This window comes from Esox lucius, chromosome 12 (genome assembly GCF_011004845.1).
Source record: "Esox lucius isolate fEsoLuc1 chromosome 12, fEsoLuc1.pri, whole genome shotgun sequence".
Lineage (NCBI taxonomy): Eukaryota > Metazoa > Chordata > Actinopteri > Esociformes > Esocidae > Esox > Esox lucius.
Genome location: NC_047580.1, coordinates 4,078,793 through 4,104,342, shown reverse-complemented (window position 1 = coordinate 4,104,342; position 25,550 = coordinate 4,078,793). Strand labels below are relative to the sequence as shown.

The 25,550-nt window shown below is 41.9% G+C and overlaps 1 protein-coding gene across 5 annotated transcripts in view; it reads left to right on the top strand.

The window, feature by feature from the left end:
* Positions 1 to 613: 613 nt before the first annotated feature.
* The window catches only part of soga1 (suppressor of glucose, autophagy associated 1), a 57,321-nt gene continuing 32,384 nt past the window's right edge, over positions 614 to 25,550 (top strand). For all 5 annotated transcript variants that reach the window (XM_020051825.2, XM_010903561.3, XM_020051824.2 and 2 more), the window contains exons 1-3: positions 614 to 1,776; positions 7,615 to 7,839; positions 14,528 to 14,686. In XM_020051825.2, coding sequence (XP_019907384.2) covers positions 874 to 1,776; positions 7,615 to 7,839; positions 14,528 to 14,686 — 1,287 coding nt within the window. In that variant the 5' untranslated portion in view covers positions 614 to 873. The remainder of the gene's footprint in view (positions 1,777 to 7,614; positions 7,840 to 14,527; positions 14,687 to 25,550) is intronic.

Genomic DNA, 25,550 nt, shown 5'->3' with positions numbered 1-25,550 from the left:
CCGTCCCCTTTGTAGGTATGAAGGATATTTTCACTTTCACTGTACAGAGACTGGAAACCCAGGATCAACCACAGAACCAGATGAGAGAAAAGAGAGGCATATGGAGTCATATAGTATGTACTAACTGGAAAATATGTTAAATATGTTAATAACACGGCACCAACTTGTTTTATAATTTATCGGCCAGCAAGGTAAAGCCAGATATTAAAGGCGCTGTGAAACAATTGTTAAATATTTCCTTTAAGTTAAGGAAGAATTATTTATATTCTGTCTTCCTTTTCCTGCCAAGGTTATCTTTATATTAGGGTTAGTGTAGGCCAGGATACAATTTAATTGCCCATGTAGTCTGGGATATAATTAGTCCAAACAGTTAAATTTAGAATAAAATACCGGTATCTAGCCTATATCCTTTGTTGTAAGGCCATGAATCCTATATGGATTGTGGGCTCACATGCGCTTCTTAAAACAATCTACAAGTCTGGGTGGCAGCAGAGAGCATCAAGTGATGCTGACTGATTTTCCAGACTGCGATTCGTTGCAGACAAAATCGAAGGGCGGAGATAAAAACATCTCGAGTATCCTGCCACTGTTCCTACCACTTTGAAACGCGCCGGCGAGAGGAAGTCGCATAATGCAAGAACAGTATAATAAACCCTAAACGGAATTACACCTAAACGGATTCTAACCAAATTTATAAATATACAATTACAGCGTTTATTTGTGTATTTTGCAGTTGCTATATCTGTGCTCGCTGTAGCATCTGGCTTTTTCGAGATTCCTGCAATGTGTTTGCAGTTTTTAAATTAAAACAAACTTCTGCCTCTTATGATAGGGGTGTCGTTTCTGTTTTATGTAGTTGTCAAAGCGGAATGAATGACAAAGACAAAGGCTGAAGTTAATTCGCCATCTCACTTTGTCTCGCCAAAGGATAGGAGACACAGGCACAAAATGGAAAGCGGGACGGAAAGCGCCGACAGCGGGCAGGCGCAGCCCAAATTACAGCACCACTTCGAGCAACAGTCGGTAGTGCAGCCCATCCAAGTGTGCGAGAAGAAAAAGATAAACCGGGCTCCGTCACCCGCCAGACCCAAGGATGTGCCTGGATGGTCCCTCACGAAGATCCGAGGAGGCATCGGTACACCAACACTGAGCGTTAAACCCGGATCCATACATTTAGGCAGCCGGGTGTCCAGGCGCAGTCCTGGTAGCGGGAAAGAGACCAAATCAGAAAAAGGCAAACTGGCTGGAAAATCCACACTATCGGTTACCAGTGCTCAGAAAAGCGGCAGTAAATCGATGAAAGGTGGCCGTAGGAAGGTGTCGGATACGAGCAACGCTTCCGACGACCTGAGCAAAGACTCTGGATGCGCAGCAGGCAAGCTGTCGCCAACTGATAGCAGCTCAGAGCTCTCTGATTGCGCCTCGGATGAGAATAAACTGTCCCCGGACGCTCTGAGCAGTGACACCGAATCCAGCAGCCGAGTTGGGGGGCAAGAGGGCGATAAACTAATCAGGGACTGCGGATATGGGCCACCAAATAAGGGTACTCGCGAAGTCAAGACCCCCGTGGATAAGGACCGACTATCACTGGGAGTGGAGACCGGGGAGGGGAGCATATCTCCGGCGGATGAAAGGTCTCTCACCTCGTTCGACAGCCGAGTGCCTGCCAGCACATCCCTGGCTTTCTCCGACCTGACAGAAGAGTTAATGGACGGCATGCATGAAGAATTTGTCCGGGAAATCGAGGAGTTGAGATCAGAAAACGATTACCTGAAAGTAAGCATGTTTTTTGCAGATTACTACAGAAATGCCTAACTCAGGTTCTTTAATTTATGCACGATGAGCACAAACATCTCTCACAGGTTATTTTAAGAGATGGAGACCGACCTATTTTCATTGACTCATCAAAACAAACCACTAGATATTTATGCATAATCATTGTCCTACACTTTAGGTTAAAACCAGGGTCATCTATACAAACCCACATTAAACAACAACACCTTGAGTGCATAATTTTTTACTCCCCTCTCCCTGTGGTCAAAAACAACAACTCCACCCTTTGATTGCGTAGAGACTGCTGGTCAGTGTTATCTCAGAGTACAAACTCAATGATGCATCGGCTGCTTATCCTGTTCAGATGGCCCAAAACATCAGAGGACAGACATGCAGCAGATTGCATGGTACCGAACTATTACGCAGGAAAGGATTCCACTGGCATGGTTAAGAAAGCTTGACTAATTGGATTTTGACATCCAATATTATCATTGACACGCGTCACAGAGACTGTGGATTAGTGAGCGAGCTAAATAATTAATTGAATTATACCACAGGCCTCTGCGAAGGGCTCACCATAACAGCGGTTTATCCACACAACGTCTAGATTGTTTTTAGTCTATTTTCCTTTTGCTAGACTAAATATTAAATATTATTGTATATGTAGGCTACATAGGCCTACTGAGCTACTTTGAGGTTTGGTTCATTTAAGATATTCCAATCAAGAAAGACAGAATGAATGCGTAAGGTTCAAGTACACATGACTAATTTGAGATTCCTGGTTCATTGAGGTTTTATTTTATTTCTGTCAGTAATCATCACATCCAACTGACTTCCCTAAATATCATTTTTCGTAGTCTACATAAGCATAGAACACAGGTCAGTCATGCTGCCGTAGTACCAGAGCACCTTATTAATTTATACCAAGCTTCCTCTCCTGTCTTTGGCACGTTTGTCTGTCTGCAGCTGTTTTCTGGGAGTAGCATGCATCGTGCAGATGCTGCAGTGTAGAGAACCCACTGTCCTCTCACTTCACACACCATTGTTTATACCGGGGCCGCACCACGTGACACGCTCTGCAGTGCGTGACCCACATTCCTTGCCTGGTATGATCGCGCGTCCTTCATATTAGCCCTGCGATAAAAGGCTTCTGTTTACTACTACGCTCTTCTACAACTGCCGCCCTTATAAATACTTGATCTGCCTTATTACTACTATGCCTCTGTCAGTGGGGCTGTAGGGTTCCTTCAACTATACACGGTGTAGTTATGTAAGTAATAGCCTAATATCGGGAACGCCAGAGCAAAACACAGGCCGATAACACACCGACTGCATGGATACATTGCTGCTGCGTACATTTAGCATATTGTCCGCAATCCATGCGTGATCACCACAGACAGAAAACATTTATGAGGCGAAAATATTCCCACGAAATATACCTCCAATACCTCGAAAACGTGTTTCTGAAATACTGATAATTTTATTTCCATAATTGCCACACATTAATTATGGAAAAAAATCGAAAAGCAGTGTTGATTTTGTACTTACTGATTAAATGTATTTTTGTTGTTGCTATCCCATAAACACAGCCGCATCTTAGGTGGTGGATCTACTTACGTTTCTGATACTTAAAACTAAAATGTTTTCGTTTGATGTTTCGTTTTTGCAATCACCCTGACTTTGTTATTGTCCACCATAATCAGAGGGACTTAGTTGAGTTCTGTATTCATCTGAGTGTTCTGCAGTGATTTCCTCTACGCTGGTAAGGCTAGTCTGATGGGGTTGTTAATAATGCATTGTCAAGAAGTCTAGAATAAAGATACCAGGGATACACTAGCAAGCAAGCAATTTTATTTATACAGCTCAATTTATGCATAGAAGCAATTCAGTGTGCTTTACAATGAAAATAAAAATACATTTACATAGAAGTTATTCCTTTGATAGCACGTTGCATTAATCTTCAAACATATCAGAACTGTATTTGGGGCCTAAACCATTCAGTAATTTACAGACTAAAAGCACCACTATAAAATCTATTCTGCAACTGACTGGAAGCCAGTGTAAAGATTGAGAACCGGAGTGATGTGCTCTGTTCTTTTGGTCCTGGTTAACATTCTAGCAGCAGAATTCTGATTGAGCCTCAGCTGTTTTACAGTCTTTTGGGCAGTCCAGTTAAGAGGCCATTACAGTAGTCAACCCTACTAGAGAAAACTGACAAGCTGTTTTGGTGACCACCTTAATGTGACTGTTGAATGTGAGGTCTGAATCTATCAGAACTTGGTCCCTGGTTTTTAGGGCCAGAGAATCCAGCTATTTACTAATAGTATTTCTCTTACCTTTTTTGCCAAACACAATAATCTCTGTTTTATCTTGGTTTATTGTAGACAATTGTGGTTCATCCAGGTATTTATGCACTGCACTGGAAAAAATTAAGAGACCACTGCAAAATTATCAGTTTCTCTGGTTTACTATTCATAGGTATGTGTTTGAGTAGAATGAACAGTTTTGTTTTATTCTATAAACTACTGAAAACATTATTTCCAAATTCCAAATAAAAATATTTTCATTTAGAGTATTTATTTGTAGAAAATAACATCTGGTCAAAAAAACAGAAAAAGATGCATTGTTTTCAGGCCTCAAATAATGCAAAGAAAACAAATTCATATTCATTTTTCAACAATAAAATACTACTGTTTTAAGTTAGAAAGATTTCAGAAATCAATATTTGGTGGAATAACCCTGATCTTTAATAACCGCTTTAATGCGTCTTGGCATGCTCTCCACCAGTGTGTCACATTGCTGGGTGACTTTATGCCAATCCTGGTATAAAAATTCAAGTAGCTCGGCTTTGTTTGATGGCTTGTGACCATTCATCTTTCTCTTGATCAAATTCAAAAGGTTTTCAAATGGGGTTTAGGTTGGGAGATCTTGCTGAAGCGTCCCCAGATCATCACCGATCCTCCACCAAATTTCACAGTGGGTGCAAGACACTGTGGCTTGTAGGTCTCTCCAGGTCTCCGTCAAACATTTAGATGACTACGTGTTGGGCAAAGATGAAAATTTGACTCGTCAGAGATGATCTTACTCCATCCCTCTATGGTCCAATCCTTATGGTCTTTTGGAAACTTCAGCCTGGCTCTTCTTTGCTTCTCATTGATAAAGGGCTTTTTTCTAGCTTTGCACGACTTCAGCCCTGCCCCTACGAGCCTGTTTCGAACCATCCTCGCCGTGCACTCTACCCCAGCTGCACTTTGCCATTCTTTTCGTAGGTCATCCTACGGTTGTTGAGTGACATTCGAATGAGTTGACGTCATTTCGGTCAGTGGACAGTCGTTTTTGCCTTCTGCCAGTCTGTAGCTTTGTTTTCCCTATTGTCTGTTGCTTGACCTTGTTCTTATGAACTGCAATCGTTGACATTTTCAGGATGGAAGCAGCCTGACACTCACTGTATTCCTCTGCTACTAAAACCAGAATTGAACCCTTCTTATCCTCACTCAAAGCTTTTCTTTTTTTAACTCTTTTGTCATGCTGAATAGTAATTTTTTTATTCAAATTACCTTTAAGGTACTACTGGCACTGTTTTTGCCATCCAGCTGGTCCTATTGCAAGAGGATAGTGATGACCACAGCAGTGGTCGTTAAATTCGATTTGGTTCAGGTAATCACCTGATCAGTACCTCATTAAGTAAAATGAGGTGTGCCTGTGTTGGAATTTAACAGACACAGGAATGGAATGGCCGCCATACATGGAAATGCAATGCAGATTTAAGAAAAATTAGGAGTGGTCTCTTAATTTTTTCAGAGCTGTATATTTGAGTATCATCTGCATAGCTATGGTAGTTAATGTATTTTTTTTAGGATATAGAGATTAATCAGAAGCGGTCCGAGAACTGATCCCTGGGGAACTCAAAGTAACTAAATAAGACTTGAACCAATTAAGGACTGTCCCAGATTGTCCTACCCAATTTTCCAGCCTGTCCAGATGTGTTCTATGTTCTGCGGTGTCAAATGCAGCACTGAGATCTAATAGAACCAGAACTGTTTATCCAAATCAGTATTTAGAACTTTTATCAGAGCCGTTTCAGTACTCTGGTGAGGTCGGAAGCCTGACTGAAATTTGTCTTAGAGACCGCTTGAGTTCACAAAATCTGTTGATTGAGTTGATTGAAGACAACCTTCTGTATGCTATATGTCAAACTGTTTCTTCTAGGGATTTTTGGTCAATTGTATTCAATTGTGACATAATAACCGAGTTATGTCTTGGTGGTCATAATGACAGTACAATGTCAGTGTTTGGCTGTGTAGTTCTGATGGTTCATCTTATACTTTAAATTTTTTCACTAAAGAAACACACATTACATTTCACAGTGGACACGAGTTCTTATGCCATCTGCTTTTGGGGGTTTGTAAGCTTGTCGACCATGGCAAATAGTGTGCGGGTATTGTTGATATTCTTGTTGATCATTCACGATAAATGTAACTAGCCCTCTGTAACTCATACTGTAGTTTGCCCTGTGTAACTCATAGTTGAAGCTGCAAAGGCTTTGTTTATAAATGTCATTGTGGATTTGAATTTTAGTTTTCCCTCACTTACGTTCCTTTTCCTACACTCTCTTTTCAGAGCGCTTACCATCATGGTGGTTCTCCATGGTGCTTTCTGTTTTCTCATAGTTTTCTTTACCTTTACCAGTGCAACATGATCCATGACATTCCATATTTTTGCGTAAAGATTTTCCTGGTCTGCATCAACTGACTCAGCACTTATTGTTGGAGAGATAGCTATGGCGTCCATAAATTGAGCATTGGTACTCTCATTAATGTACCTTTTCTTAATAGAAACTTAACAGAGTTTACTTGAACATCCAGGGTGATCAGTGATTCAAAAAAGACAGAAATGATCAGACAGGGCCAAGTCTTTAAACATGACAGAGGAAATATCAAGAGATAATCAGATCTAGAATGTGGCCTTAAGTGTATGTACTCTCATTCACATGTTGAGTGAGATCAAAAGTGTCAAGTAGTGCAAAAAGATCTTTGGCATTATTGTCCATATTATTATCTATGTGTATGTTAAAATCCCCTGTTATAATAAACAAGTTACAATCAACAGATATAACAAAGAGTATTTCAGCAAAATCATCTGTAAAATGTACACAATATCATGGAAGTGTGTTAATGGTTAAAAAAAAATTTTGGGAGGACCCTTCAATGTATATCAGAGGTACTGAAAAAAATAATAATTACCAAGTGTATTTTCTTTGCACTGGAATTATTCTTTGAATAGGGCAGCCACTCCTCCTCCTTTCCTACCATTTGACACGTATTCATATAACCAAATCTTTCAGGTACTCATTGAGAACAGTAGCACTACAATCTTCTGTTAGCCACGTTTCAGTGAGTAACATAAAATCTAGGTTGTAGGATATTATAATGTAATTAACCAATTTTTTTTTTTGGGCGAGTGATCTGATATTAAGTAAAGCCAGCTTGATAGAGATAGGGGTTCCTGGACTAGTAGGTTAATGTGTTACAGTTAACAGATTAAACAGGTTTACTTCAGAATTTGCATGCGCTCGATTCCTTCTTTTTCTAATCAGCACATGAATAGAGATACTGGTTCCTAGCTTGTTCTCAAGACAGTCGGCATTGCTATATTTTCAATAGCAGGGAACCGAAACACATTACTAATGACGAGGGGATTGAGGACTGATGATCTAAACGTGTATGTGGGCATACAATACACTGAGTATGATGATGGCATTAGGCTAGCTCCTCCACACGTGTGTTACGGTAAGCAGACATTCTCACCCATTCTCCTCTACTCTCCCCCACCCTCGTCCAGGATGAGATGGAGGAGCTCCGCTCAGAGATGTTGGAGATGAGGGACATGTTCATGGAGGAGGACATGTACCAACTGCAGGAGCTGAGGCAACAGTTTGAGCAGGCCAACAAGACCTGCCGCATCCTACAGTACCGCCTTCGCAAGGCCGAGAGACGCAGCCTCCGTGTGGCCCAGACGGGACAGGTAGATGGGGAGCTTATCCGTACCCTGGAGCAGGATGTCAAGGTAATCCTGGAAGGAGAGCGTGTATTTGTGTTTTGTTGGTGTGTGTATGTGTTCACCTTCATGGACTTTGATGGGCAGCCAAGAGGGCTTGAGGCTTGTGCATTATTCAGACCAACCGAAACTTGAAGAGAGTGAGATTGGGTGTTTGCTAGGTCCTAGCAAGGCTTAAAAGAAAGGTATTGGTCAAAAGGCAAAGGTTATAATTTGGTTTAAATGCATCCAATCATACACTTAATGGGATTTTATGTTAGTAGAAACATTCCTAGTATTTGGTCTTCCTTTTGACCTGAAGCTATTGTTACAAGTTCCCAAGTTTACAGCCGTCTGGGATCCATTCCCATGTGACAGAAGCACAATGTGTCTTTCTGTGGAATCACAGAAGGAGGGACTGCGGGGTGGGGTGGGGGTGGGGGGTAATGATGTCACCCCATGAAGGCAGGCCCTGTTGCCGCTGTCCCTCACTAAAACAGGGCAGTTGTTTATCTTAAAAAAAGAGAAATAAAGATTCAGGAAGAGAAGCCCCTCTTCTTTTTCTCTAACTAATATTGTGCTTCTGTTAGGGCTGTTTGTGCTGACTCTGGGGGATAAGGAATTGGTCTCGCTACGAGTTAAGTCCTCAGCAGCCAATCGGGTCACAGAGAGTGGGAGCAGGGCTTTCTGGGCTGGGGGAAGCCACTCAAAGAAGGTCATTAACACAGGAAACCAAAAACAAGCCACAGGGATGTGACCCAGGTCTTTCCCCACTGTATTCTTAAACAGGCAGAGCCAGTCTCTCAACACATGCTGAACAGTCTCCATAGGCTATCCTCTAAACCAGGTCAAATTACACCAACTTTCCATAAACTTGATTTAAACTCTCCCATGCCTTTCCATCTTCCTTCAACCTTAGTTGATCCGTGAGGCCAGTTGTGCTTTCAGAGAGCCGGGGCTATTTAAGCACAAACTAATCGATGAGAGAAAGAAATGAGTCTGACTTGGTTTAGAGGGTTATTGAGATGAGCCACCTGTTTTAAACACTCAATGAGATATGAAACAGCAGTATGTATATAGAGTATGACTGTTACATTTAGTAAATACCTTTAATTTCAACACATTTGGGAAGGTTCCTTGGACTGAAAAACAACTATGGTCAGAGTTTATTAGTCACATAGCACTCAGCCAACATGATCACATAAAATAACATACTGTAGGCTGTAATAGTGGTGCTACACGTAAATTGGCTTAACTTAATGGTTGCTCACTCACTTAATCCTTGTTCCCTGAGTCATGTGCACACACACAGTGAGCTGTTCCCACGTCCTGTTGCATCTTGCCCTGCAGCAGTTATCAAGGGGAGGGGTGTGTGTGTGTGTGTGTGCTTGTGTGCATGCGTATGCACGCAAGAATGTCCTTCTTCCGGAACTAGGAAACATTTGGATCTGACACAGGAAATGGAAAACAGGGAAGTTTCCCGTGATGCGACAATAGGTATTAAGGGGTATCACATTATATGATCAAAGAATAGCTAGTAGAACATATAATTAGTATTGTCTTACACTGTCTGGGTCTGTGTTTTTTGTGCACTTAATATATTCAATAAAACAGTATAATGCCTGGTTTTTTATTTAAAGTGGTTGTTTGCTCGGGAAACCGTAATCTGTGATCAACTGTGTTGACTTGGCTCAGGTGTGAAGGATACCACACCCCTCCCCCCAAGCTTCACATAGTGGGTGAGGGGGTTGAGTCTCTTTGCACTCCTCCATAGCAACAGCCAGTATAGGATATAGGAGGGAAAGGAGGGGTTGGTGACAAAGGGAGAAGGAGTGGGAGAGAAAGAGGCATGGATACAGAGGAAGACAGATAGTGAAGAGACAGATAAATAGACCGACAGAGACATAGAAGTGGTGAGTCCCCTCTCTCTCTCCCACTCCATCCCTGTCTTAGCAGCAGCTTCCTGGAGATAGAAACCATCTTCATGTATCATCCAGGCATGTCTGGTTCAGAGAGCTGATTGGCTGGATCAGGGAGTTCCAGGAAGTGTTGTCGATTCCTGTGACTGCTCAACGCGGATTCCAGACAGCACGTGGATTATGCTGTTACCACTAAACATGTGGTGGTAGTGTTTGTTTTTTACCACTTAAGAATGTTTTATAGATAGACATGAGGGAAGAAGATTACTATGTACTCTTTATACCACAGGAAGAATAACAACTAGATAATAGTTACATAAAAGTGCACCAGTTTCTGAGTCTGTTAGCTGATATTGCAATACTGGAGCTGATCATGTTTTGAGGGAAAAGCTAGATGGTTATTTCTTTCATAGAGTGAGCTCTAATTTGTGAGCACTTTCTTAGCTCATTAAAACAAAGAAAATGCTATATTCAGTGCCTTGCAAAAGTGTAAGAATTTGATGTTTCCTTTTTAAACATTGACACAGTATTTGTAAGGTAACATTGGCTTATTGTTGGGAAGTAATTGTAAGGAAACAAAATAAATGTTTCTTTTTTTACATAATCAGTCCCCACCCATTAAGTGGTAGAGCCATGTATTGCTGCATTAACATACACTCACCTAAAGGATTATTAGGGACACCTGTTCAATTTCTCATTAATGCAATTATCTAATCAACCAATCACATGGCAGTTGCTTCAATGCATTTAGTGGTGTGGTCCTGGTCAAGACAATCTCCTGAACTCCAAACTGAATGTCAGAATGGGAAAGAAAGGTGATTTAAGCAATTTTGAGCATGGCATGGTTGTTGGTGCCAGACGGGCCAGTCTGAGTATTTCACAATCTGCTCAGTTACTGGGATTTTCACGCACAACCATGTCTAGGGTTTACAAAGAATGTTGTGAAAAGGGAAAAACATCCAGTATGCGTCAGTCCTGTGGACGAAAATGCCTTGTTGATGCTAGAGGTCAGAGGAGAATGGGCCGACTGATTCAAGCTGATAGAAGAGCAACTTTGACTGAAATAACCACTCGTTACAACCGAGGTATGCAGCAAAGCATTTGTGAAGCCACAACACTCACAAACTTGAGGCGGATGGGCTACAACAGCAGAAGACCCCACCGGGTACCACTCATCTCCACTACAAATAGGAAAAAGAGGCTACAATTTGCACGAGCTCACCAATATTGGACAGTTGAAGACTGGAAGAATGTTGCCTGGTCTGATGAGTCTGGATTTCTGTTGAGACATTCAGATGGTAGAGTCAGAATTTGGCGTAAACAGAATGAGAACATGGATCCATCATGCCTTGTTACCACTGTGCAGGCTGGTGGTGGTGGTGTAATGGTGTGGGGGATGTTTTCTTGGCACACTTTAGGCCCCTTATTGCCAATTGGGCATCATTTAAATGCCATGGCCTACCTGAGCATTGTTTCTGACCATCTCCATCCCTTTATGACCACCATGTACCCATCCTCTGATGGCTACTTCCAGCAGGATAATGCACCATGTCACAAAGCTCGAATCATTTCAAATTGGTTTCTTGAACATGACAATGAGTTCACTGTACTGAAATGGCCCCCACAGTCACCAGATCTCAACCCAATAGAGCATCTTACGGATGTGGTGGAACGGGAGCTTCGTGCCCTGGATGTGCATCCCACAAATCTCCATCAACTGCAAGATGCTATCCTATCAATATGGGCCAACATTTTAAAGAATGCTTTCAGCACCTTGAATCAATGCCACATAGAATTAAGGCAGTTCTGAAGGCGAAAGGGGGTCAAACACAGTATTAGTATGATGTTCCTAATAATCCTTTAGGTGAGTGTAGTAAATAATGTAATAAAATATTTTGGTAATTATATATGTCAGAGTGACTTTGGTGCTTTGTTTTTATCAGACTTACTCCACGTTGATCAGGTTGTCTGGACAACGGTTATGTGCCGCATTTTTATATAGCGCCAAAGGATTGAGAACAGGACTTCGACTAGGCCACAGTAAGAGATAGAGAACTCTTTGATTTGAGCCACTTCAATGTTTCTTAGGCCTACTGCTTGGGATCATTGTCTTTTTTGGTCATTCCCTGCTGATGAGAAGCTGCCACCAACATTCTTCACTGTATGGTGTGTGTTGAAGCCTGAGCAAAGTTACTGTTATGCTACACATTTCACTTTGAGTTTTGGCCGGAAAGTTTTTTCCTCTTTTCTATCCTATATTCACAGCCTGACCAATGATCCCTCAACAGAGTTTTTTGCTTCCAGAATATATGACAGTATCTTTAAGTGTTCAAAGGAGGAGGAAAATGACAATTTTATTGTATTTTCTTCTCTAATTTCTTTCATCTGTGTAAACCGGGAGGTCCACAATTATAGCGGTTTCATTTCTTTTTTAATTTCTTTTAAAAATACAAAAACAATATCACCATACAATAATTGGTTTTGAGTGTCATTATTTTAAAATAACAAATAAAAAAAATATGGTGAGGGTGGACAAGAGCTTAGACCTGCTCAAAAGTAGTGCGCTACTTATAGTTGTCGTGTTATAAACCTGCCTCTCCTGTGCTGCCAAAATGTTAAACCCCAGTGATAACATCGACAAGGAAGTCAGTTAGAGGAGGAGCTGGATGACCAACTGTAACAGTGCTGACAGGCAGGATCAGAGGAGTAACAAAGCCCACACACACATACAAACTTCCATGCAAGCATATATAGTTACCGTCAAAAGCTTGGACACGCCTGCTTATTCAAGGGTATATCTTTACTTTTATTATTTTCTGTATTGTAGAATAATACTGAAGACATCATACCTATATGGTATCACATAGTGTTAAAGTGTTAAACAAATAAAAATGTATTTCTATGTTATATTCTTTGAAGTAGCCACTATTTGCCTTAATGACAGCTTTGCAGACTCTTGACATTCTCCTAACAAGCTTCATTAGGTAGTCACCTGGAATGCTTTTCAAACAAGCATGAAGGAGTACCCACATTTACTGAACATGTTGGCTGCTTTTACTTCACTCTGTGGTCTAATTCATCTCACACCAACTCAGTTAGGTTCAGGTCGGGTGGATAGGTCATCTGATGAAGCACCATATCTCTTCCTACTGGTCAAATGTATTCCAGGTGACTACCACATGAAGCTGGTTGAGAGAATGCAAATAGTTTGCAAAGCTGTATCAAGGTAAAGGTTGGCTACTTTGAAGAATCTGCAATATGAAATGTATGTTGATCTGTTTAACAAGTTTTTTGGTTGTTACATGATTCCATGTGTTATTTCATAGTTTTGATGTCTTTTCTATTATTCTACAATCTGGAAAATGGTAGCACTAAAGACAAACTATTGAATGAGTTGTTACGTTCAAACCTTTGACTGCTACTGCACATGTGCACAAACACACCCTCCGACATACACATCTGAAAGAGACATATTTGAAGGTTAAATGACTCCTTTTGATTTGGTCTGTTTTGCTGATGGGCCTTTGAGAATAGAGTGCATTGAGTGGGTAGCAGGGAGGCTGTTGGACGTTAGGAGTCTGATGGCTGGGGACTTGACTATAATGTACCAGTCATGCAGGCCCTCCCATTCCACTTCCCCCACCAAAACTGATGGTATGCTAGTCACGTCCTTAAGCTCCCCAGCTGGGGCCCCTCTCAACAAACCGTTTAAACTGCTAGTAGAGTGATCCTACACCCTGATCCTGGGTCAATGTTTCATTTTTCCTAATAATAGTAGATTAGGGGTTAGGGAGGGGAGCTGATCCTGGACTGTACCTAGGTAAACCTACTCAACGTATTAGCCCTTTCCATATCAAAGCATCATCTTTGATTTGAAGTCACAAGCAGACCAAGCAGTGTATGGATTGAACGGTGAGAGGAAGGCGAAGGTCTTGTAAATGCATTTTTAGCAGGCCCATTAATAACAGTGTTTACAGTGAAAGGGCCCAATCATCATGAAGCACCAAATAACAATCATAGCCTGGAAACTACACAGAACGCTAATGAAGGAGAGCATTAATTTGACCATACAGTCCATGTCTCTGGCTGTCTCTTTCTCCCTTCAGCAGGAAACAGTGGAGAAGGGAGAGAGGGAAGGAAAGACAGAGATGGGAGAGAGACAGAGGGAGAGAGAGATGAATTGGAGCGTGGTGGTGAAATAGGCAGTTGGTCCAACTCAGAATGGGTAGCACAGTGGGGCATTGTGGTTCCCAGCTGCACATTAGCTCTGGATCAGGGCCAGAGAGAATCCCCCAATGCTGACACACACACACACACACTCTTACTCCTTCCTTCTTCAATGAGATCATCAGTGACCCCACGTACAATGTACCTAAACACTTCAATGTTTGAATGAAGGAGAAAATAGATATGCACACACTTCTTGGTTATCAGTCCTTCTTCGTGTTGGTGTTGGGCTAACAGAACAGTGTTCACTCATCTGGTGTCTATGTTTGCGTGTTCCAGTCCCTAGGGGGAAGCTATATTCAATAGTCTTTATCTGCATTCATATGTCAATGCTTGACGCTGTAATACGGCTGGTCTCTGCTGCCCTCCCCTCCTACACATATTTGTGATAATACTGTAACACATACTACATGATCAGCTAGTGTGGCTGTTAATACCACACAAATGTGTAACTGAGACACATGACAGCTTATAAAGTTTTACAGAGCCTCCATGAAGTCACGCTGAGGACCAATTGCTGAATATCAGAAGTCCCTCATGACCTTTCTCTACTCTCGTCTTTTGGTGATCAGGTGGCTAAAGACGTCTCTATCCGGCTGCACAACGAGTTGGACTCCGTGGAGAAGAAGAGGGGTCGCCTTGAACATGAGAACGAGGAGCTGAGGGTTAGGCTCCAGGACCTGGAGGTAGCCAAGCAGGTCCTGCAGACGGAGATGGAGAAGCAACGAGAGGTAAACCATGATATGCAAACGGGCTGGGTAGGGAGTAGCAGAGCTGGATTTGTCCCTGTTGAGAGGGGGAGAGAACTTTGTGGTTTGGCTGTGCTGGACTCATTTGGGTTGACTTCGGCTGTGTCTAACTTGGTTATGTTGGATGGATTTCTAATGGACCTGGAAATGTGCTTCTTATGTCAGTGAAGCATATTACTAATGTGCATTACGGAGTCAAAATCTGTAAGCTGCACTAGGAAGGATTTTTGAGCAAAAAAACTATTACAGCATTTTGCAATTACTTACCAGTCAGAAAGCTGATCCACGCCAATGCCCGATAGAGAATGAAGTTCTGAAAAATAATATGAAAAATAGAATAACCTGTTCCAAAAAAAAAGGTGCTAACTCAGAGTTCATTGTTATTGTTAGCCTTGATAACGTTAGCTTAGGGTTCCTGGTTGCGAGCTATAGAGAGCTAGTCAAAGTATGCTGTAGTAGACAAGGGAGGAACTGACAGTTTGTAATCCTGGTCTCTATTTTACAGTAAGCGAACTTCGCTCCCGTACTTACAGGTGCATCTCCAAAATTTTGAATTTAGAATACAAAGTAGTAGAATACTGACTACTTCACAGACAAAACAACAATATTGCCACAGCAAATTTGACAAAAAATATAAATACACCTAGATTGATAGCTAGAACAACAACAACTAGCCAACGAGGGATACTGATTCACACAACTTTTTTGGACAGAGAAGGGAAGTTGTGCCTTTTAAGAGGTGAACAGAGACTGGAGCAATGTTTTGGGAGAATGAGAGAGGGAAGGAGGGAGAGGCATGGCCACCAAGATTATTTTTCTTGAATCCTGGCAGTCGGTTCATTGTACACCCCAATGATTTCTTTAAATATAGTTTATAGTTTTTCCAATCACAGATATAATTTTATAATTGATACTCCATTTGCAAAAAACTTGGAAAGCTGCGTAAAACGCAAATAAAAACAGGATGCAATAATGTGCAAATTATTTATTGAAAATAGTATTTAATTGAAAATAGTCCAGAGACAACAAATCAAATGTTGAAACTGAGAAATGTTATTGTTTTTGGAAAGATACATCCCCATGTTGCTCCAAAACCTGTATACATTGTTCAGCATTAATGGTGCCTTCATAGATGTGCAAGTCACCCATGCCATGTACACTAATGCACCCCCATACCATCACAGATGCTGGTTTTTGATTTGTGTGTTGATAAGAAGCCGAATGGTCCCTCTCCTTTTTAGTCCGGAGGACGGGACGTCCATGATTCCCAAAAATAATTAGAAATGTTGATTCATCAGACCACAGGACAATTTTCCACTTCACCTCAGTCCATCTTTAATGAGCTCAGGCCCAGAAAAGGCTGCAGCAGTTCTGAATATTGTTTATATATTGTTTCTTCTTTGCATTTGTGGATGCAGCAATGTACTGTGTTCACAGACAATGGTTTTTGGAAATGTTCCTGAGCCCATGCAGTGATTTCCACTACAGAATCATGTCTGTTTTTAATGTAGTGCTGCCTGAGGGCCGGAAGGTCACAGCCATCCAATATTGCAGCACAGAAAAAACTTAACTGGCTACAACTTTATGTAATAGGAAGCCTAAAATAAATTGTTTCTGTTTGATATTAGGATTTGTTCAGGATAGACAAACACTTCGCTGGAAAATAATGGCACAAAATATTGACACTTTGGGCCCAATTTGGACATTTTTACTTAGGGGTGTACTCACTTTTGTTGCCAGCGGTTCAGATATTAATGGCTGTGTGTTGAGTTGTTTTGAGGGGACAGCAAATTTACACTTTTATAGAAGCTGTACACTTACTACTTTCCATTGTAGCAAAGTGTCATTTCTTCAGTGTTGTCACATGAAGAGATATAATCAAATATTTACAAAAATGTGAGGGGTGTACTCACTTTTGTGAGATACTGTATATTGATAGATACTGTATCTATGTCATTCACAAATGGCGAATTAGCTGTTAAAACAGCCAGTGGCACAAGAGCATTTGTTCAGGATAGACAAAAACCTTGCTGGCTACAACCTTTAGTAGATACATTATGGGAAGCCTAAAATGAAACTGTTCACTATTGCAACTATTTCTGGTTTAAAATTATGTCTCAGGATTTGTTCAGGATAGACAAACACTTCGCTGGCTACACGATTCTCTCGTCTTTTTACTTGACAAAAAAGTCAGGTATCGTTACCTATATTGATACAGTAGTTATTGTATCAAGGTCATTCACGAATGGCTAATATGCTGTTAAAACGGCCAGTGGCAAAAGCCATAAAGTTCATAGATGCTATTTGTGGTGGAGGTAAACTTAATAAGAAATGTTACTCAGTTTAACACAGTATAATGGCGTCTAGTGACATATTACTTGCTAATAAGCTTATAAAAACAGTCAGTGGCAAAAGTCATACAGTTCATAGATTCCATTTGTGGTGGAGGTAAACTTAATAAGAAACGTTACTCAGTTCAATGCTAGTTAATGGTGTCTAACAAAATATTCAAACTTGGCGTGATGTTAATGAGAGAAAATAATATAATGCAAAGAGGCTATACTAATGCCTGGCATGTGTGCAATTCTGTGGCGTAGTGGTTAACGACAATGCCTTTCACGTGAGCTACCAGGGTTTGATTCTTGAGAGCGCAGCCATGATTATTACATTTTATTGCAGGCCGGCTGAACTAGGCTTGTCAGGTTTTTAGTTTTTATTGAATTTAAGGTTTAAATGATTTCCACATCATTGAATTCAGTTATTTTGTTCTATTGTAATCACATTCAGAAAATTCACTGTACCTGTTTTCAATGGTTTATGGGTGTTTTTCTTTGTATCCAAGTATGAACTACTCACCTTTAAGCCAAATGTTGACATTTGTGTTTTCTTAATTTGGTCTGGCTGTATGGTAAATAGAAAACCATGTGGTGAAGTTTCTTAGTGCAAGTCTTTCTAACCTCATAAATGCTGCTGATTAATGCACTTTGCTCTGTATAGAAAGTGTGTTATGGTCGTTATACTCTCAGGAGAAATCAGATGTCCTCTTGTCTTAGCCTTTGCCCTCCCCCTGTGTTGACTAATCTGGTCTGGACAAAAGGAGGCCACACTCTCCTGCTGTCACTTTATGGAGGAGTGGATAGGATAGCAGTGAGGGGGACTGATGGCAGACCATGGCCTTGGCCCAACTCTTAGAATGGGGGCAGGGCTGGCTTGCTGGCTTGGCAGATGGGTGTTTGGTTAGCTGCAATGCTAACTCCCTCACTGAGTGGGTGGTTTTTTGGTAAGCTATGTGTTTGGTGAGCTATGCTAAGTGGGCACTACTGCTTTGTTTTGCTTGAGAGGGAGAATTCTTTGCAATTCTTATCCAGGACTGTTTCAGGAATGTGTGCATGCCAATCCCTGGCATCACTTGTTCAGCAGCCACTCTCTCTCTTCTTTTGATTTAAAGGAAAAGATAAGAACTTCTTGAACAAAAAAATCCATATAAAACATAAGCCAGGTAACACGCCAGGAACGGAGCTTTGGTGGGCATGATGGGTGTGCAGCACGGCTCGGGCTTGCACCCATGGGAGAGAAGGCTAATCTCTGTGCCTGGACTGAACAAATGTTGAACACTTAATGTAACTTCTTAATATAACAAGTGTTAAGAAGTTGAGCAATTAATGACCAATCGGTTTTTGTGACATGAAGGGCAGTTCCCGCCTTTTGGTTTTGACCAAAACAGAGTAGGCAAAACTTTATATTCCATTGCAAATACGCTTTAGAAATCAACATTCAATATCATATTTCATAGTATTGGTTGCCTCTGGGTTTGCTTAGCCTATAGCTAAGCCTATAGTTTAGCCTATAGGCTAAGGCTTAACCCTTCTCGGACTATCGGGACATGGATGTCCCGAATCCACGAAATATGAAATATCTTTAAAACAGTTAATGACAGCTAGAATTGGTTAACATCACCGTTTTCCTGACGTCGAGCAGTAAAAAATCATGTCTTTCCTGGTCGTGGACATCTATCCTAATACAAGCTTTACCCTTATGCACCTGACCAATGGATGGGCTGATGGGTGACAGCATCAACGCAGAATCGACCAATGGAAGGCTGTTGCTAGGCAAAATAGTTTATTTTACCCAATCAGGGGAAGGGTTCTGTTACGTATTCGAGCAAATCATTAGGTTGCGGGGTGGGACTTAATGAGTTTGTTTACTAGACCAAAATTCAGTATGGAAAGTCAAAGTTTGGTTTTAATAGCTTGGATGCTAACGTTTTAGCATTTTGTCCTTGCGCAACAATAACGTGTCGAACAGACAAAGAAAGGATATGTTTTCAACAGTTTTATAAGTATTATCTCTCACTCTCATCTTCATCTGCTTATCTGGTATCGGGTCGCGGGGACAGCAGCTCCAGCAGGGGAACCCAAACTTCCCTTTCCCAAGCCACATTTGCCAGCTCTGACTGGGGGATCCTGAGGCGTTCCCAGGCCGGAGTCTAAATATAATCTCTCCACCTAGTCCTGGGCCTACCCCGAGGTCTCCTCCCAGCTGGACGTGCCTGGAACACCTCCCTAGGGAGACGTCCTGGGGGCATCCTTACCAGATGCCCGAACTACCTCAACTGTCTCCTTTTGATGCAAAGGAGCAGCAGCTCTACTCCGAGTTCCTCACGGATGACTGAGCTTCTCACAATATCTCTAAGGGAGAAGCCAGCCACCCTTCTGAGAAAACCCATTTCAGCCACTTGTACTCGCAATCTAGTTCTTTTGGTCATGACCCAGCCTTCATGACCATAGGTGAGGGTAGGAAGGAAAATTTACCAGTATATCGAGAGCTTTGCCTTCCGGCTCAGCTCTCTTTTTGTCACAACGGTGCGGTAAAGCAAATGCAATACCATCCCCGCTGTTCCGATTCTCCGGCCAATGTCCCGCTCCATTGTCCCCTCACTCGCGAACAAGACCCCGAGATACTTGAACTCCTTTACTTGGGGTAATGCCTCATTCCCTACCCGGAGGAGGCAATCCATTGGTTTCCTGCTGAGAACCATGGCCTCAGATTTAGAGATGCTAATCCTCATCCCAACCGCTTTGCACTCGGCTGCGAACCAGTCCAGTGGCCGATGATTCCATCAGGACCACATCATCTGCAAAAAGCAGCGATGAAATCCCCAGCCCACCGAACTGCAACCCCTCCCCACCCCGACTACGCCTCGATATCCTGTCCATAAAAGTTACAAACAGGATTGGTGACAAAGCGCAGCCCTGGCGGAGGCCAACCCCCACCTGGAACGAGTCCGACTTACTACCGAGAACCCGAACACAGCTCTCACTTTGGACGTACAGGGATTGGATAGCCCTCAGAAGGGACCTCCTCACCCCATACTCCCGCAGCATCTCCCACAGTATCCCCCGGGGGACCCGGTCATTCGCCTTCTCCAGATCCACAAAACACATGTAGACTGGATGGGCATATTCCCAGGCCCCCTCCAGGATCCTTACAAGAGTAAAGAGCTGGTCGGGTGTTCCGCGACCAGGACGGAATCTGCATTGTTCCTCTTCAATCTGAGGTTTGAATATCTGCCGAACCCTCCTTTCCAGTACATTTGAGTAGACTTTCCCAGGGAGGCTGAGAAGTGTGATACCCCTGTAATTGGCACACACCCTCTGGTCCCCCTTTTTGAACAGGGGAACCACCTCCCCGGTCCGCCACTTCTTTGGCACAGTCACCGACTCCCACACAAATATTATTAATATTATAAAATGGCAAAACGTAAAAACACTTTTACTAAATGTTGCAATAGTCCATTACGATTTTCAAACCGTGGATAGCTGAGTTACCAGAACACAAAGGACGAATGAGAACCCAACGTACTAACTCCGGAGCCGAAGAACAGAGTCTGGTAAATAACATAAGGTTACCTATATACCATGAAATAATGTACTACAAATGTGATCATTATAGATATTGTCTGCTTTGGGTATTTGGAATCAACTCAAATGTTCCACATGGTTATGTGGTCGGAATTCAATGATAATACTAACAAGATGCTAACGCACAGCAGGGTTCCAAAATTACCTGGTAAGTAACATCAAGTAACATATTTATCATGAAATAATGTACTACAAATGTGTTCAATATAGATATTGTCTGCATTGCGTATTTGGAATGGGAGAACTGTACCACATGGGTGTTTGTGGCCTGGTATCACCTGGTATCACCTGGTAATCAATGATAAATAGAAGAATGGGTGTCAAAAGCATATTGGACAGTTTGCACAAAAGGTGAATTATTTCATTGTTCTGTTCACATTTATTGTGATACAATGCATATTCGAATAAGAAAAGTGTTTGTGTTGTGGTCAGATTTCAATGATATATAGAAAAAATCAGATTTTGCTTATGACATTTTTAGTTTATTGTGCATAATCACTCAAATACTACCTTTATAAGTACATTTTCATGCATGTTTATATTAGTTGATGTTATTTAGCATGATTTGATGCCAAGTTCATGATGGTCCATAAACATTACATATTGTTTATAGCCTAATGTAAAAGTTGTGAAAAGGGGGGGAAACCCCTCAGTCCCCCCCAATTGTTTAATGACAACTGGCAATTGTTTTGAAACACTCAAATTGGGCCTAATTAATCAGCCAGGCCATTCAATTGGTCAACTTCGAGTTGAGAGGTAGAAAAGGAGGTAGTTGAGGGAGAGAAGGAGGTTGTTAAAGTAGTGAGACAGTGGTTGTTGTGAGGGGTTGGGAGGGAGAGTTGAGGGTCAGACAATGAGGTGAAAGATTCAGAGAATCACAGACATAGAGTATGTGTATAAAGGTGAATTAAAGTTGGCTTGTAAATAATTCATTGGTATTCTGTGGCTCCTGTCTGGGAGTGGAAGTGAGGCTTCTGCTGCAGTATTAAGGTAGACAGGTTTAAGGGTCCAGCTTGCCCATTGGGTTCTGCTCTAGACAGTCTGTCTCCTGGGATAGAGGAGTGGCTGAGGATAAATCAGAATTACTAAGTACATTTGCTAAGTACACTTCCACATATCCATAATTGAACTAGGTGTGATGGTGCTGCTAGCAGACAACATATGGAGACAGAATACACAACATCTAGGTAGTGTTGACATATGGTAATATGCGTTGGATGGTGAGCATATTACACGATGAGCTATAATAGGTGAGTATATAATCTAAATGGATTTATAGTTGATGTGCCTGTTTGACGCTTTACTGTTTCACTGTATGTGTCAGAGTAAGAGTGGGTGTATACACATCACTGAGAAATGAATGCTACCCACACACAGTCACAGTTGTAGAGGGCACATCAGTGCCTCTTCCCTCTCAGGAGGTTGAAAAGATTTGGCTTTGGCCTTGCAATGCTGACAAATTCTACAGCTGCACAGTTCAGTTCATCTTGACTGGCTCCATATCCGCTTGATATGGCAACTGACTGGCCAACCCTAGATTGCGAGAAGCTTCAGAGGGTGGTGGGAGTTCATCAAACTCTCTGCCATCCCAACTCATCCACGACCTCCACACCAGGCAGCGTGAGAGGAAGACTAAAAAAGTAAAAGACTCCAGCCATAGGAGGTTCCCTAATCTACTGGATGGAAGACATAGCAAGCAGTACAAATACATCATGTACACGGCAAAATGATTAATCAATGGCTTCCCAGACTTTAAACACACATTGTATTAAACTCTGCTCTCACACATGTTCATTCTCACATAACGTTTACAAACATACGAATGCTGCACATACACTTGAAAACTCATCAGATACACTGTTGCTGCGGATTATTATCTATCTTGTTGTCTAATCTCTTTCTCTTTTTTAACTCTGCATTGATGGAAAAGTGCCAAAAACATTTCTCTGATGGTCCACACCTGTGTATTACAAAATATTTCAAACTGATTTGATGCCAGCAAGGTCGAGAGAGTCCAAGAGAGGGAAGGGAAAAAAGACAAAGATAATCAGCAGTTCTTGCAATGTATTCTGAATTTTTTTCTCTTCTCCACCTTCCTTTCTATTTCATTGTTCATAACCTCAGTTCAGTGGCTTTGTCTGCCTGTCTCTGTCCAGCACATTACCCTTTATTTATAGCAGGCCACATGTTTGGTAATAGCTCAAATGGACAAAGGAACACGGAATGCTTTCTACCCCTCCCTTCTCCAACGGAGACACAGAACACTGCTGATTAAGGCACTTCTTTATCCCTCCACTCTACTCCTCCTAACCTTGGGTTTCTCTACTTCCAAGCACATTGATTCCCATTCAAGCTGTTTTGACCCTCTGGAGGTGATGAGGCTAGATTGGATGGTTGGTGGAGTGATGGAGGTGGGTTGGGGGAGGAAGGGAGTGGGGAGGAGAAGGGGATTGGGGGGGTTGGGTCTGCAGCAGCTATAGGTGGAGATGGAGCCAGTGGTCTGTGGGGTCCTGGTGAGAAGGCAGGCAGTCAGGAAAGATAACACCCTCAATGGGAAACCTCACTGGCGAAGACAAACACTGCACAACTTCACACCCTCCCTGTCTTACTTTTTCATGCTTGTTTTCTGTTTTTCTCGCAACTCCGTTCCAACTTTAATTCCATAACTCCCCTGCTAATGCTTGCTCCAACTCTCTGAGTTTTTGGATACAATTCAAAGGGGCTTTGGTGGCATGGAATAAATTTTTTATCATGGCCAAAGCAAAAAAAATTTTTTATAACAAAATTTAAATCATAATGAACAAAGGTGAAAGGTCATCATTGAATATTTGTTTTCATTCTCAAACTACCTTTCTGGTTGAATTACAATGAAATTAATGAATCCTGTAAATAAAAATGACCAATCAGGAATTCTAAGTAAACATTACACACACAAAATGTTGAAAAGTATAAAAACATTTTCAATGTTTTTTATTACTTGGGTACAAGGAAAAATAAACAAACAGATTCTCTTTCTTCCTCTCCCTTGGGGGTTGTGAACAGATTTGCCCATGTTTCACTTGCATGTATTTCTGGCCTTTCATTGCCCCCAGAATGGTGTGATTTAGTGGGGTCGCAGTCAGGGCCTGATTAAGGACACCCATTTCTTCAGCGGTCAATCGCAAGGCCTAATACAGTTCCTTTGTAATGCAACTACCACTCATTTTGCCATTACTTATCCAGGAAATACTACACCGAGCCTGCACCCATTTTATTTATGACTTTCAGGAAGTGCTGTTGTCCTCTGTTAGTAGGGGGCCAGGGGAAGCATGGCCCTGAGTAGAAATAGAGGGAGGGGATAAAGGAAGGTAATTGGAGTTGGAGAACATGTAACCATGAGCAACTACTTACATTTACATGCTTGTTTCTCATATGACCACTGGGCGTATGCCAATGATCATTCAATGCTTTACAACATGCAGAGTGCAACTGTTCACCTCTTTAGTTCACTTTAGCGTTATGAAACTAGGTTACAGTGAAATTAATCAGATATTTACCGCCTGCACACACACATTCTATACACATATGTTATGGTTGTGATGGTCAGTAGCTAGTTAAATGACCATAGATGCTGTAATAACAACAACAACAACAACAAATAGTTTAGTTTTACACACATGCCCACAATGGTTGTCTTCTGCATTAGGTGGGTCATGAAAGTATCTCCTGCTTAGGCCAAGCTAGCAGGTTAAATTCTCTGCTCTGCTCTGCGCCTGCCAGCCAATCAGATCACTGTGGGAAGTCAGATTTCCCAGACAGGCTGCTGTTTTTTTGTATGTGTTTTATTATACTCTTTATTATATTACACTCCCATGCGAGCTCACATCCACAGTGAATTTAGTCCCACTAGACCTGCAGAACGCTAAACCTGCAGACCACTTAACCTGCTGACCGCTAAACCTTCAGACCACTTAACATGGAGACCACTAAACCTGCAGACCACTAAACCTGCAGACCACTAAACCTGCAGACCACTTAACCTGCCGACCACTTAACCTGCCGACCGCTAAACCTGCAGACCACTTAACATGGAGACCACTAAACCTGCAGACCACTAAACCTGCAGACCACTTAACCTGCCGACCACTTAACCTGCCGACCACTAAACCTGCAGACAGCTAGTCCTCCAAACATCCAGGTTGTGATAGCACCTTGTCTAAAAATGACTTTGCTTCCCAAATAAAAACATAGTGGCCTCCCCCCTGGTCTTCCCCCTGGTCTACACCTCTACCACTGTAATGGAAATTTTGCTGGCTAGTTGTCTGTCTCTGACCAGGAGTGCCCTAGCTAGGTGGTGTTCCTGGGCTCTTGCTAGTACGAGCAAACAAACCCGTTAGGGGCTATGACAGGGTCAAAGCAGAGTTATGGAGGCACTGGATGGATGTTTTTTTTTCTGGGTCATTGTGATTTGTGATCAGGAAGTCACCTTGGAATACACCAATTTCAGTAACTTGCAGTACTATACTAGACAATAACCGTGTTCATACTGCACCTTAGCCCAGGGCTATGAGCCTCCTTAGCCAAGGGAGATTTTAGCCCAGGCCTAAGCACATTTTGAAGTGGACTAGCACCAAGCTTAGCCCAGGGCTAGCTGGACCTGCTCCGAGCCGAAACACGGTGACAAAACAAATAATGTGAAACAAGGTCCAGAAACAAAAGCCTAGAACATTTATGCTCCAATTACAAAATATGCACTTTCACTTGATTTACATGCTCATAACACGCTCCTTCACCAACAGTTACACTGTGGCTCTGTTTCAGTCTTTTCTTTCATCAAATATTTTTCTTTCAGTGTACTGTCCTTATCTGACTAGAGTAGCTGCTGTAGCTAGCTTTTGAAGTTAACCTAGGAAATATGTTGAAAGACAAAAGGTCACATTCTCTGC